The 15,698-nt window shown below is 39.8% G+C and overlaps 1 protein-coding gene across 1 annotated transcript; it reads right to left on the minus strand.

The window, feature by feature from the left end:
* Nucleotides 1-985: 985 nt before the first annotated feature.
* On the minus strand, nt 986-7,659 carry rpl5a (ribosomal protein L5a). Its single transcript, XM_089008014.1, has 8 exons — nt 7,558-7,659; nt 7,153-7,222; nt 6,546-6,661; nt 6,338-6,472; nt 5,986-6,188; nt 4,271-4,448; nt 1,299-1,390; nt 986-1,135 (listed from the first exon to the last, which is right to left on the minus strand). The coding sequence occupies exons 1-8, from the start codon at nt 7,558-7,560 to the stop codon at nt 1,033-1,035; spliced, it is 900 nt and encodes a 299-aa protein (XP_088864140.1). The 5' UTR covers nt 7,561-7,659; the 3' UTR covers nt 986-1,032.
* Between the last annotated feature and the right edge of the window lie 8,039 nt (nt 7,660-15,698).

Below are 15,698 nucleotides of genomic sequence, written 5' to 3' on the forward strand. Positions count from 1 at the left end.
TTTGGCTACAGAACAAGCAACTCTATGAACATAATAAAGATGAAGATGCTCAGGAAAAGGCTCCCAAATGTTTGAAAATTTGAAGCTAAAAATTATTTGATTAACTCTATTTTTCTAATATATAAACAATTTTAATTCAAGTCAAAGAATTTATTCACACATAAAATAAACGCTAAATTTTCTTTAGTTACTACACAATCCTTTTTAGTTACTACACAATCAATCCTGTGCTATTTTGATATTTGACGGTATTACAGAAAAGACAACTTAGTCAACATTTACTAGTTTCTTTGCTTTGAAGATTTCCAATGGGCCACAACAGCTCTGACATCATTCCCATGAGCCACTAAATTCGAATCATGAACGGCAGTTTGCCGCAACGAATTGTCACTACCCTCCGCAGACTTATTCGATTGTTTCTTAACATACGAGTGTTTGTTTGCTGCCTCTTTTTAACGTCTTTTAGAGTTTTACTCCTGTTCTCACGCTACATACTGCATCCATTTGCCATTTTGGATGGACCATGGGTAAATCTCTTTCGGCAGTTTCCGATGGATCACGGAAAAACCTGAAATATCCTCTACCGCGACTTGGAAACTCACCGAAACAAATGCCAGGTGATTATGGCTCTCTCAGAAAGGCAAGATGGCAGACGAGAAAAGTTAAAACTTCTGAAGGTAAACGAACAATTTTCAATCGCTGTTTAACAAAATTAATTTCTTTCGCTATTTTAACAGAAGTATGTCACACATGGCGCAGATCATGTCGCAATATGCGCTAATCGTAATAGACTTGCGCCAGTGCTGACGCAGTGGAGTTACAAAGTTGCGCCAGTGGCTGTCGAAATGCGTTAATGGCGCAAGGGAGCGGCCCAGATCCATCCCTGCTACCCCAAACATTTGGTGAGCCGTGCATGTTGTCACACGACCAAATGTGAAAACGTGTCATCCATATTGCACAAAGTCACGAGCGATAAACGCTGAAATCGCTTTTGAAATACATTTATTTCATGTGTGCCGGACGGAAGGACGGCTAACCGTCCCCGGTCTGTCGCTCTTGCGCTCGTAAGAAGCTGGCCTTTTTCTGAGCGACGCGGTCCTTCCTTTGCGCCAGGGACATTTTGGCACGGTTCCATCTGCCCAAGAAAGGAGCAGAGTGGCACCGTGAGCATTTGATACAAGGATGAAAACTCATCAGGCCATGACAAATATCAATGGGACTCATTGTACAATTAGATGGATTGTCACAAGCTTAAATTTGGTGCGAAATTTTCAACTTGAAAGGAAATAATAACGTACCTCTTCTTGTTGACGACTTCCTTTTTGGGTTTCCTTTCAAAAATGGGGTTCACTCTGATGGCGGCGTGTCCTTTTTTGTACATTTCCTCTACCTGAAAAGTGGGGGAAAAAATTCTGTATTTTCCGGTGTATAAGGCACACCCAAACGATGTTTTACAAACGATGACCCTGCGCCTTATACGCAGTTGCGCCTTATATGTAAAGTAATATTGAGCCACAACGGGTCTCACAACCAGTCAGCACCCACGACTCCATTGTCCTTAGTAGAAGTAGTGTGTAACCCCAACTTCTTTATAAGGCGCCACTTATAATGTGATGTGCCTTATATTTGGAAAACTTCAATATTTGGAATTTTTTCATTCATTGAAGGTGCGCCTTATAGTCCAGTGTGCCTTATATATGTAAAAAAGTTTGAAAATACACCATTCATTGGACATGCGCCTTATACGCCCGTGTGCCTTATACACCGGAAAATATAGTACACTACATATTTAAAGGACAACCGACACCATTTTTTTGTTTCCTAACTGACATCAGAAAAACGTTTTATAGCATCTAAAACACCCAAAACACGCAAGCTGATATTTTTAGTCAAATGCAACACCAATAAAAATGACTTACAATGTCCCAAAACTGCAACAAAATGCACTTGGAAATGGCGAGATTCAAAAGTCCCGCCGCTTTGTTCGTGACGTCACACCAGGATACGCCTCCGCAAAATGCCTTGCTCCAGAATCAAAACAATGGCTTCAGAGAGTTCAAATTCGGGGAAGATGCTTTCTTGTTCCTCATCCAGTTATGAATATGATTCAAATAGTTCTGAAGAGGAAAGCATACATGTTTGCAATCGATTAAAGAAGTCCTTCCGTATCAATTCGAGCCGTCTGGACTCCAATGGTGCCCAAGCTCCGTTGGAAATGGGCTGATTTGTCTGCTGGAAATTTGCGTCAACTTAACACCTTCTTCATGGTGTTACCGCAATTGGTAGTCTTGGTGCGACACAACGATTCACCATCGCGTAATTTATGTAGTTTTCCTTCTAATTTCACCATCAACACAGTGTTTTCAGACGAAAAAAAGTACCCAACATGCATTGTGTGTCGCTTTGTCGGTCACAGGCGTTCCTAACGTGACGTCACTTCAGAAATCGTCATCAACTCGAAAACAAGACTTCCTGAATATTCAGCGCGAGTCTTATCACGTAAAATATAGTTATATGCGGTGGAATCTTTGTAAAATGAGCTCAGTACAAGTCATTTGAAGTGATTTTACAAATTCTGGACACAATTTGTCCGTGGGCGTCGGTTGTCCTTTAAGTAAAAGTAGTGTCAAAGTACAGATCATCACGGTCAAAATTTACTGTAATAAAAGTCAATTACGTTGACAAGCTGAATAACAACTTGAGTATCAGCCCTTGTTTTTAAAAATACTCAAAAGATGGCAGAAGTACCTTATTTTCTGTATTATAAGGCGCACCTAAAAGACTGACCATTAGCGCGAATGGCTGCCACTACACACCCGCAGAAAACTTTTATGTTCTTATCCATTTATTGGAAAGTGTCCTTGAGAGTTTTGAAAGGCGCTTATAAATGAAATGTATTATTACAGTGAAACCTCGGTTTACGAACCCCTTGGCTCACGAACTTTTCGGTTTACGAATGTTACATTTATGATAAATTTACCTTGGCATACAAACTATTTTTCGGGATACACACGGAGCTGCCACAATGAGTGATGTGTCGTTTGTGAATGAGCCCGTTCTCCTAACAGGAAAATGGTGGCCACTGTTTTTGTCCTCTATTCCCCGTCCCCGGTAAAGCCACGTGATTGGTCAAGAACGCAGCAGTGGGGGATGGGGTTACAGACAGAGAGAGCGTGAGGCTGTTCTCCAAAAAACAAAACGGCGTCTTCGGTTAAAGCCACGTGATTGGTCAAGAACCCAGCAGTGGTGAGGGGGGAGTTAAACATTAAAGAGACAGGCAGACAGAGAGAGACTGAGAAAACACACACACACACAAAAGGGAGATGACAGAGCTTGACGTGTGAGAATAGCGAGAAAATGGATAGAAAACAGTAAAAATATTCCATCAATCAGGCTCCACAAATAACCCGCACAAGTCATCTGTGCACTTGATGCAAAAAGCTATCAACCCAGCTAAACAGATCACACATTGATGAAGAACGAGATACAATTACCACAGAGAAAGCACCTACAAGGGAGCATTCCTCAAGATGGTGAAAGAAGCCTATGTTCCTCATCAAGTGTTTAATGCTGAGGAAACCGGACACTCCATCAAGCCATTAACGACCATCACAAAGGTAAATAAAATGACTTTATTGTACAGTACGGTTTATTTCTTTAATCATAATACTATAGCACATTTATTATACATAAAATAAGGTATATTTTGTGTAGTTTTAAGGCTTTATAAAATACAATTATAAAGTAGAAAATTATGTTTTATGGGGACCTGGGAATGGATTATTCTCATTTTAATGGTTTCCTATGGGAAATAATTTTTTGGGATACACACTTTTCGCCTTAGACACTCTGTCTGGGAACCAATAAAGTTCGTAAGCCAAGGTCCCACTGTATTATCGTAAGCCAAGGTCCCACTGTATTATTAATCCAGTGCGCCTTATGTATGGAAACTTTTTTTAAAATAAGTCATTCATTGGGGGTGCGCCTAATACACCGGAAAATACGGCACCTTTATTGTCATGATAATAATATTGTACTTATATGTACTATAACTAATAGTGTGTGACATAACGACGGTGGCGCATCGTGCTTCTCTCAGCCCCGTCTTGAAAGGACAGTAAACATCAGACGTTGCAAACGAAGGACCAACTACGTTTTGCTCAGCGCGTTTCGTATCATCACAGAGAAGCAAGAGAACCACCGTTATGTCATAAAAAGCCAAACTGGGTGTGATTTGGACAAAAGGGCGAAACTTGTGACATGGTCGTACCGTTTCCGGCGTGACGCCGTTCTTAATGAAGCGTGAAAACTGTCTCTTGTAGGCGTCCTCGTCCTCCTCCATCAGGTAGGACATGTAGGTGGCCACGTTCATGCCCAGGATGTGTTTCCGATGCACTTCGGCGTTAAATTCTTTGCTCTCTGCGTCGTACCCCGGGAAGCGCTTCAGGCTGCGGACGACAGGCAGGCTGGGATATCAACTGCTCATTCGCGCTCAATGATGATGTCACGCATAATGAAAAGACATCAGTGATGGGGAATCACGCTGCCGAGAGCATGTGTGGTTCAGGTTTTAATAATAATAATAATAATAATAATAACAATAATAATAATAATAATAATAAGTCAATTTCAAACAGCCTCCTTGTTTATGCGACCACAAAGTATGTCAGTGACAGAGTATGACAGGCGGAACAATTTAACTCACTTGCTGCCATTCCCGAATTTATTCGGGAATTTAAAAGTGACGTGCAGGGCCATTTCCCAATTTGTCTGGGTTTTGGTTATTCCTGCAGGGTGTGCCGATCAAGCGCTGGTCAGACCTCATGAGGGGGCAGCATTTGCCTTATATCCGAGTTTGCCCTTTGTGTCAACACTACTGTTTGTGACTGATTTCACGGAATTGGGTCTTGGTTAGGTATAGTGGCGGACCGTCAAGGCCTGCAAAGCCTTCTCTGCCGGCCTAAAATATCTGAATTACGGACTAATGTTAACTCATTCACTGCCATTCACAAATGTATTCGGGAATTGAAAATATGATGTAAAGCACCATTCCAGAATTTGTTTGGGTTTTGTTTTTCATGATTAGGTCCCAATAAAGCGCTGGCCATGGCCTCTAGCAATATTTTCTTTTCCACAAGGGGCAGCATTTCCCTTTTTTCCATGTTAGCCCTTTGTTACAGCTTCAGCTGTTGTTAAAGCGCTATATAAATCAAAATGTGTGTATTGTATTTTGGCCGCCCCCATTTCAAGCCCAGATAACTCTAGACTTATAATTTAGGAATTAACTTTTTTTAGCGATGAAAGAAGAGTCTCAGGTTTCTTACACTGAATTGAATGTTTACATAGTCATAAAACTTAATAGTCTGTGGGTCCTGCAATTTGAGTGAAAATGACAAAAACCCTGCACTGGAGTGGACACATTTTTGCACATCGTCTGGCAGTGAATGATTTAATATTATCAGATTAGATATAGCAATGAAATTTTCTTTCCATCCATTTAAAATCAGGGAGAGTGTTGGTGTTGTGTGACATTTGATTTTCGAAAGGTCAAATGTATGCCATTGCCCATTTAAGCTCATAAAACATAGACGTGATTGATCTAATCAGGCGAGGGCTGGTCCTGCTGCTTCTCTCAGCCCCGTCTTGAAAGGACAATAGACATCAGCCAACGCAAACGAAGGACCAACTACGTTTTGCTCAGCGTGCTTGGGATCATCATCAAGATGCAGAGAACCGCCTCACACAAATTGGACCGACCAAAAGTTACTGACTAAAAAAATAAACAAGATAAAAATTCCCCCAAGCCATTAACTCTTTGAACTCTTCAACAGTAGCCAAAATGGAACTGTATAGTGCCACTTAGCAGTTTTTTTTGACAACGATACTAGTGCAGCGTGTTCTACCGGAAACAAATTCCTTGTATGTTCTACATACTTGGCAATAAAGATGATTCTGATTCTGATCAGAAAGTGGTCTAATACTGACCTGTGAGGAATGGCCAGCCCGCCATCAATCGCTCCTTTGAGCGCACCGAAAATTTTGTTCCCCGTAGTGGTTCGGGCCAGACCCGCGTCCAGGTAGCAGGTGAAGACGCCGGGCTGACCGTCCACACTCTCCACGTTGAACTCACCGCCCGTCACCTCCACTTGACCCTCGTACACCTGATCCATGCCGAACTTGTGCAACAGCTAAGGCAAAGCAAACACCCCTCAGAAAGGATCTTCTCACACCGAGTTCCAACTTGCTTGTCATAAACGACATTATATTATTTGATTTTTAGGAGGAATGTAAGATAAGTGCGAATGGTAAAACAGGACTAAGGAACTTCTGCTCTTACTCGGCGCGCAAGCAGCAGTCCGGTGCAGTAGGCGGCTGCATAGTTAGTGAGACCGACAGTGATGCCATATTTGGGCAGCTCATGGGAGTATGCAGCACACACAATGTGGTCTCCCTCAATCTTCGCATAGGCAATCTGTTAGGAAATATAATAAATTAAAGGAGTCATAATAGCACATGAGACCTACTCAGATATACACGCAACTGACCTGGCAGCAGATATCCCTGTTGGACAAGCGGACGATCAAACGGTACTTGGGTGTGTTGTACTTGTTCTTATCCTGGACGACCAGTCGTTTGCGAGCATAGTAGTCCGTTTTGCCCTCTGGAACACAAAATAGATACTTTGACACAATTTAAATAAAGGCGGAGTGCATTTGTGGACATGCCATGTGCACATTGACAAGTTTAGTTTGGAGTTCTTTTTTGGTGGATTTGTTTTTTTTTTAATATCAAAGTATTTGCTGAGTTAGATTGTTCTATTAGCTCTCTAGGCCACATCTTGAAACAACAATATACAGTAGCCAGTGGCAAAAATACCATCAAGAAGCCAAAAACCACTACATTAAATCTGAGCTGGTCAATTCTGTTAGTCAGTAATTTGTTTTTACTCATGCCATTATTTATTCGATCTTCAACTACAGATACTTTCCTGTGCCAATACCTGTTTTGCATTTGAATTATATCTTATAATTTCGTATTAAAGAAGTCTCTATGTATTTTTATTTTATATATTGTGTAAATGTTTTCCTTTTAATTTATGAATATTTTCTTTAGCTGCTCTTTTTTCAACACGACCGCTAAACAAATGTTTACCTCTCCTTCGCCTGAATTTGACTTGATATCTCTTGAAATAAGCCTTGTTCTTCACCACTTTCACGAAACCCTGAAAAAATACGAACCGTTCAAATGTATATTAGGCAACCCCAAAACGCCAAATAATATTTACGCATCGGATTGTTGACATGGTTTTGCGAAGATTTTCCCAAAACGCCAAATAATATTTACGCATCGGATTGTTGACATGGTTTTGCGAAGATTTTATTCGCCCAGTTTGAAGTTCGTCGGCAACGAAATTCGCCACGCTGGAACGAAACGGCCCGATGTTTATCAGACGCCATCCGACCGTTAAAACAGTTCAAACAGTCCTTTACCATGGTAAACCTCCACGTATAAATAAACAATGAATTAAAACATTCGAAATCGTAAAGGTGAACTCACCATTTAGACTTTTTTTTCACGCTTTCTCCGCCGATTCAACAACAGTAATAGTGTTCGGGATTCTTTCGCGGAATTCATCCGGTTGTTTCACCCGCATCGGCACATAAGCGCCCCCTGAAGTATTGGAGGCATGAAGACAAGCCAACAGAGGGCAGCACAACAAACGTACTGTACTACTCTTCGTGTTCTGATTTGGTTTTAATTCTCACTGAAGAAAAGAAAAAATAATATTCGACGAAAACATGAATACCCCCCAAAAAAAGAATCTGACACGATTTGTAGAAAGACAAATAAAACTCACAACAGCAACAGCTTAAAGCACAACGATGTTAAAGTCAAGGCCCGGGAGCCAATTCTGGCCCACTACATCATTGTATTCGGCCCACAAAAGCAAATTAAGCATGTCAAGTGCCATGATGCTTGCTAAAGTCCGAACAAAAATTTCAAATTGTTGTGTGTAAACCACAATAACAGTCATTATTCTAGCATTCAGATTTGAAAACAAATTATTCATTAATTTGTTGTTTTCTCTGTGTGTAATATGTGGAGGAGATGAAACATTCTAATGGCATCCCCAAATTCATAAAGGTTCTCAAGAGGAAACCGTAACGACAATGTGGCCCTCGGGAAAAAATGAGTTTGACACCTCTGGCTTACAAATATACAGGTACACCAAAATAAAATATTTTTTTTAATGGGGATTAATATTTCACAGGTCATTTAACTAAAAGATAAATTTATAAATTATATTTTCATAGTAATTCCTGCTAAATTTGGGCTATTATGATACAAGAAATAACATTTTGCGAAAATGTGTCGGAACCAGGAATACAAAAATAGCCAGTGCATTTCTGTACAACTGCAGTAAAGGCAACATTGAAAGCTTAGAATTTCTGTCCACGTTTCTAACTGTCTGACTCGTATTGTGATTAATTCTGCCAGTTTGAAACCAGAGGAGTAAGTGAGGAGCTAAAGTTTAGCACGGGTGGTTGAAATCGAACAAGAGTAACCGATAGAGAAAATACACATGTCTCACAGCGGGAATCCGCCTCTTCCGAGCTATCTAGCTAGCTATCTAGCTACCTAGCTATTAGTTAGCTATGAGCTAGCTAGCTCACTTTCTATCTATTGGAGTTACTTCCAGGTTGAGTGAACGCTGGCGCATGTGGCTGCAGCTGCTCACCCACAGAAGAACTTATCCTGTGACTGTGAAGTGACCTTGAGAGTTTTGAAAAGCGCTTATAAATGAAATGTACAGTATTATTATTATTTGACATCCGACACACAAACACCCATCACAGATTTTTGAGACGTGTGAATTTGAAGATGGAAAAACATGTTTTTTATAGTATATATGAGGTGGGACGAGATTTGTCCCCCGGACCTCAACTTGGGCACCTCTGATTTAAACAAATCACACCTGGCTTAATGTTGCTGAGTTCTCGGGAAAAAAATAAATAAAAAGCAAAAAGCCACTCATAATAAAGCACCCCGACCGCACACTGTATTGGATCAACTTCATATTTTCTAATTCTTCTGCTTTGTGTAACATTTGTCATTTTGTTGTTCTTTTCACTTCAAAATGGCGCTGCGAGAGGGACTGCTTTTACTGCAGCTCCTGTATTTTGTTTTTCTACTTCTTCCTTTCATCACTTTGCTGCTGTGAAATGTCAATGTCTCCACTGCGAGACTAATAAAGGCAAATCCAATCCAATACAGCTACTGTAATTCCACCTCTGCGTTGTACAAAAATGTGTTCTCAATAAAACAAAGAACTATGAAGGGTGAGTTGACAAAAAAAAGCAGAAACAAAATCTTCTGCTTTACAGTTCTGGTCAGATAAAATATCTTAGTGTCACTCTCCGGCGTTTTCGTAGAGCGATAAGAAAATTCAAAGTCATTCATCACAGACGTTCAAGTTTTCTTTCTGCAGAACTGATTTCACAACGAAGGGAAGCAAACGTCCAGTTATCCACGTGTCCTCCATTTCAGCAGTTATACGGTAAACGGTGGGATGCGATGCTGAGAATAATAAATAAAAATGCCAGTCGTGAAAAACAAAAACAAATCAATTCCTATATTAAGTAAGCCAAACCAACTTTATACATGTATGTTATACCGATAATTGTTTTAACAGCATATTTTAGAACCGCAAAGTAGCCCGCTAATTAGCATAAGAGCAGACATTAACTCATTCACTACCATTCCCGAATTTATTCAGGAATTGAAAATATGACGTGGAGCGCCATTCCCGAATGTGTTCGACTTTTGTTTTTTCATGCTTGGGTGCCGATAAAGCGCTGGCCATGGCCTCTGGCAATGTTTTTTTTCTTTTCCACAAGGGGGCAGCATTTTCTTTTTTCCATGTTAGCGCTTTTTTTCCAGCTTCAGCTGTTGTTAAAGCCTTATATAAACCAATATGTATGTATTGCAATTAATTTTGGACAGCCACCCTCATTTCAAGATCATATATCTCAGAACCCATATAATTTAGGAATTAACTCTTTTTTTCTGATGAAATAAGAGAGTCTAAGGTCACTAATAATAATACATTTCATCCAGAAGCTAACGCCGTATTGAATGTTTATGTATTCCTGAAACTCAATATTCTGTGGGTCCTGCATTTGGAGTGACAATGACAAAAACACTAGCACTGCAGTGGACACATTTTTGCACAGGTCTGGCAGCGAATGAGTTAATGTGATCATAAAATGGCAAATATTGTTTTCGGTTTTGTTTGAGGAGTTTCAAAAAATTGTGTTAACTTTTTGGGTGATTGTGAAATAAATTAAATAAAACATATATACTGATTTTGTCCTGTGGTTTGTTATTTGAGAGAGGTTACTAATTCTCGTGATACCAAGGCTAAACTTTGTTTGTAAAAGAAAAAAAAACATTGACCTGGTTCCAAAAAAAATGTCAGTAAAAGACTACGAGATCATCTATGGCAACAATATCAGTTAGCGGAACAAAGATCCTGCCCTGAAAGCTTTTCTTACACATCAAATACAGAAAACAAACACCTGTACAAACATATGAACAAGCCACAGGCATGAACTATGACCTTCCAAACGGCGCCGCAACCCTCTCCAAAAAGACACGCACAGAGACACACAATGACCAGGAAGTCGGGCGCAGCTTTCCTCATATCCACACTCCAACGTTCCTTGGATGAAGTCCGAAACGGGGGTAGATTTACAACCAGAAACGGGCTGTTTGCAAACAAGGGGGGACCGGTTGATCACAGTAGTGATGGATGAGTGGAGCTGATTTGTGGACCGTTTCAATCATAAATCCCAGCATGCAGTTTGGTGTGGAGTGTTTCTTCCGGTTTTCGCACTTTTAAGGGAAGGACCGGAGTTTCAACATCGCTATGTTATAGAATCCAAGAGCATGATTATTTTTTTGCTTTATAAATTATACTCACAGTTATTTATTCTTTAACCTCCGCAAAGAACAACTCATATTACTCCCTATAGTGAATCTGTGTGTCTGTCTTTTAATGCTTTCGGGTGGGGTGAAGCCTTTTTATTTTGCAATGGCGAGCCGCAGATTTCATCGCGAGGCCTTCAATAGTAAAAATAAAAAATAAAAAATAAAAAATAAAAAATAAAAAATAAAAAATAAAAAAAAAAAAAAAAACCCAGTCTTACAAAAGTGTCATGTGATTTGCTACAAGTCCACGAGAGGTAACCATTAGCTAGGAAAGAACTGGCTGACCTTTCTTAACTCATTCACTGCCATTCATGAATTTATTTGGTAATTGAAAATATGAGGTGGAGCGCCATTCCCGAATTTGTTCGGGTTTTTTTTTTCATGCTTTGGTGCCGATAAAGCGGTGGTCATGGCCTCTGGCAATGTTTTTTATTTTCCACAAGGGGGAAGCATTTCCCTGTTTTCCGTGTTTGCGCTTTGTTCCAGCTTTAGCTGTTGTTGAAGCACTATATAAACCAATATTTATGGATTGCATTGTATTTTGGACAGCCACGCTCATTTCAAGCTCATATAACTCCAGAACCATAGAAATTAGTAAATAACTCTTTGTTTCTGATTAAAGAAGAGAGTCTAAGGTTTCTAACACTGTATTGAATGTTTATGTAGTCCTAAATCTCAATATTCTGTGGGTTCTGGAATTCAAGTGAGAATGACAAAAGCCCAGGCACTGGTGTGGACACATTTTTGCACGTCTTTATCGGCACCCAAACAAGAAAAAAACAAAACCCGAACAAATGCGAGAATGGCGCTCTCCGTCACATTTTCAATTCCCGAATAAATTCGTGAATGGCAGTGACTGAGTTAATATTAGTCCATGATTCTGATATTTTTAGGCCAGCAGAGAAGGCTATGTCATTGGTATTTTGTTACCCCCCTATAACTATCCAAGACCCAATTCCATGAAATCAGTAACAAAAAGTCAAGTGATGACACTTGGAACGATTTGGTGTGAGAAAAAAAAAAACATAAATAAGGTGTCAGACCAGCTTTTGTGTGAAAGAAGAACAAGTGTCTTGCGGTATGTCGGCATTCAACAAATCATGTTCACACTTTGCTCCGATCTGCGAGTTGCGCTCAAGCTGCCTTCAAGGTGACGTCGATTCAAAATGGCGGCAGGGGAAATTGCATTCGTTTATTTTCAAAAGTCGATTGGCTTCGTTTTGGAGTATTTCGCTTGCTCGCTTTGCTTCCGGTGGCGAGTTTTGATGTATTTTATTTCGACTATATCTGTTTTGACTCAAATCAAAATGGAGCGGTCATGTAGAGATGGTTTACGAGGCTGCCCTCGGGGAGGAAGGCAGGGGGGTTGTTACCCTGCGGTTAGGCTACAGGAGTCAAAGGAACCTGTGAGGGGATGAGATAGCGATTTGTGGTTTGCACCGAGATGCAGGACAAACGGACCCAACAAAGCATCAGACGAAGCAGAATCAGTTTGCCAGTCCAGGCTTTTGGGTCGTAAATCCATCCGTATGTTGATGAAAAATCACTTTGGTAACTTGAATCGGGCGACTTGAAATTTGAACTTCACTGAACTTTTTTTAACATTGTGTTTGATTTTATCATGTATAAAACAGTCGAGTCGGTGCTAATTGATTTAAAAAGTGGAAAAAAACATAATAAAACTTATTTTTTTCGGGTGGCATCTATTGTGGGGAACAGATTGATTTCAATTTCCATCAATTCTAATGGTAAAAACAGATTATAATAGGTTCCGGTGTATAAGGCGCATCAGAGTATAAGAGGCATACTTTTTCCATATGCAGTTATACTTCGGTTTACGAACCCCTTGGCTTACGAACTTTTCGGTTTACGAACGTTAAATTTATGAAAATTTTACCTTGGCATACGAACTATTTTTCGGGATACACACGGAGCTGCCACAATGAGTGATGTGTCGTTCGCGAATGAGCCCGTTCTCCTAACAAGAAAATGGCAGCCGGCTTGTTTTGGTCCTCTATTCCCCGCCCCTAGTCGTCGTTTAAAGCCACGTGATTGGTCAAGAACGCAGCAGTGAGGGGGGGGTCAACAGACAGAGAGAGAGTGAAGCCATTCTCCAAAAAAGAAAATGGCCACCGACATTTTTTTGTCATATATATATATATATATATATATATATATATATATATATATATATATATATATATATATATATACACAGTAAAGTCTCGTTATATCGATATCGGTTATATCGATAGTACCGCTTATTACGATACTATTTCTATGAACGCAAGGAGAAAATTACATGCGCGCAGGGTCGGATATATCGATAGTCCCAGTTATATCGATATTTTTTCGGACTCCCGAGAATATCGATATAACGAGACTTTACTGTATATATATATACTATATATACTATATATATATATATATATATATATATATATATATATATATATATATATATATATATATATATATATATATATATAGTAGAGAGACTTTACTGTATCGCTTACCATGGACAACCATCATATACAGTACAAGGAATATTTATTATTGATTTATGATCAAACCTTTTTTTCCTGACTTGGTGGATTAGTTTGAGAAATGCAATGGCAATGTCATTCAGCAACTTTTGAGCAACAAATCCAACCTCTTCTAATGATATCCAGATAAAAAGAAAATAGGCAACCTTGTTTTGTACACAGATGAGGACGGCTGCTATGTGCGTGTGTGTGTGTGTGTGTGTGTGTGTGTGTGTGTGTGTGTGTGTGTGTGTGTGTGTGTGTGTGTGTGCGTCTGCTGCAGTATCAGCGACAGTGTGAGTATGAGGCCATGTGCTCTGATGTGTAGCGCCAATATCACACTCGCATCAGCTGCACCAAACAACCGCCATTCCCACACGGAACACACAAATCTACACCTCTTTGACCTTGACTATACCGCCGAAATCTTTTGACAAGATTTGAAATTGACAGATTTTCGAGCAGATGTTATGTTGCGATTTCCTATTTTGCAGTTTGTCCCATTTACAATGGGCAAGGTAAACACTCCCCTTGCGAACCCATCATCACGGGCAGACTAATTGACTGCATGCAGGTAGGGGGGCTATAATGTTGTAAAACAATCAGGCTGAAGTCAGTGGTAAGATGAAGCAGAGCAACTGTAAAGTTACACCGCAAGTCTCCACCAGCAGGCTGTTGTGCAAGGCCATGGACCGGCCGGCCGACCGGCTCATTAACGGGATCGACTTACAAGCAGCCAAACAAAAAGGCCTCTATATGTATCAACCTGCCTCGGTCATCCATGATTGACACGCGAGCTCATTTTAGGTCTGATTGTATCTATTTGTTTTGACATTATCTTTCATTTCCACAAAAAGAGCTAACGAAATAATAATAATAACAATAATAATAATAATAATGTTTCATTTATAAGCGCCTTTCAAAACTCTCAAGTTTACAGTCACAGGATAAGTTTTTCTGCGGGTGAGCAGCGGCAGCCACATTTAACCCAGAATAACTCAAATAGATAGAAAGCTAGTTAGCCAGCTAATAGATAGCCAGATAGATAGCTAGAAAGATAGCCAGCTAGATAGCCAACTAGCTAATAGATAGCCAGACAGATAGCTAGCTAGCTAATACAGTAGATAGCTAGTTAGATAGCCAGCTAGCTAGCTAATAGATAGCAAATAGATAGCCACCTAGGTTATTTATTATTATTTAACCTGGTTCATTATTTACATGTATTTGTGATGTTTTATTATGCTCGTATCGTTGAAATATCAAAGTACTAGCAAATCACAAATTGCACTTTTTTGAGGGGGGGGGGGGTAGGTTTTACAGTGTAAGTGTGAAACCGTGAAATAAAAGATTCTTAAGTGACCTGTTTGAAATTGGTTTACACAATAAAAGCACTTTCGTTAAGTCGTTATTATTGCACAACCGTCCATTTTTTTATGTTCCGGTTGTGTTTATTATTTTGCTTTGTGTTGACTATCATGAGAAGCGCTTTGTCACAGCTGCAGCTGTTGTGTAAGCGCAACATAAATTAGGATGTATTGTATTGTACTGTATTGTATCGTATTGTATTGTCTGTCTGTATACACACATTAGTGCCGTGAGTTTGTGTTACTTTCAGGTTGAGTGAACGCTGGCGCGAATGGCTGCCGCTGCTCACCAGCAGACAAAAAATGTTCTTATCCCATGATTGTAAAGTATCATTGACAGTTTTGAAAGGTGTTTAGAAATAAAATGTCTTATTTATTTTAATTATTTCGTTGTGAGTGATGTCACTGTGGAAATGTACCTAATGTTGGGACCACCATGTGCATTTCAAAACAGGGAGGTTTGCAAATCAAACATTAAAAAAAAGTAAACCGAGGGTTTGGCATATATGGCGGCAGTCATAGTACAGCACGACAAATAAATGACATGTCGATACTGAGGATTAATATCTGCGTAAATACTGTTCCTAATGTACTATTGATTTTGATTTAGACAATCATGAGTAAATATATATGTGCGAGTAAATATATCTGTGTGTAGTCTAACTTTTGAGAAGGGTCGGTGGGGGCTTGTCATCCTACTAAGCAACATCTGGCAAGCACTGGGGTCTAGCTGCGCATGCGTAATAGTAAAAAAAAAAAAGAGGGGGAGGTAGGGGAGGGCAACCACGCGTGGTTCGAGAGCAAAGTGGCGCTCCAG

This window comes from Hippocampus bargibanti, linkage group LG11, assembly GCF_051943395.1.
Source record: "Hippocampus bargibanti isolate YZ-2025 linkage group LG11, ASM5194339v1, whole genome shotgun sequence".
Lineage (NCBI taxonomy): Eukaryota > Metazoa > Chordata > Actinopteri > Syngnathiformes > Syngnathidae > Hippocampus > Hippocampus bargibanti.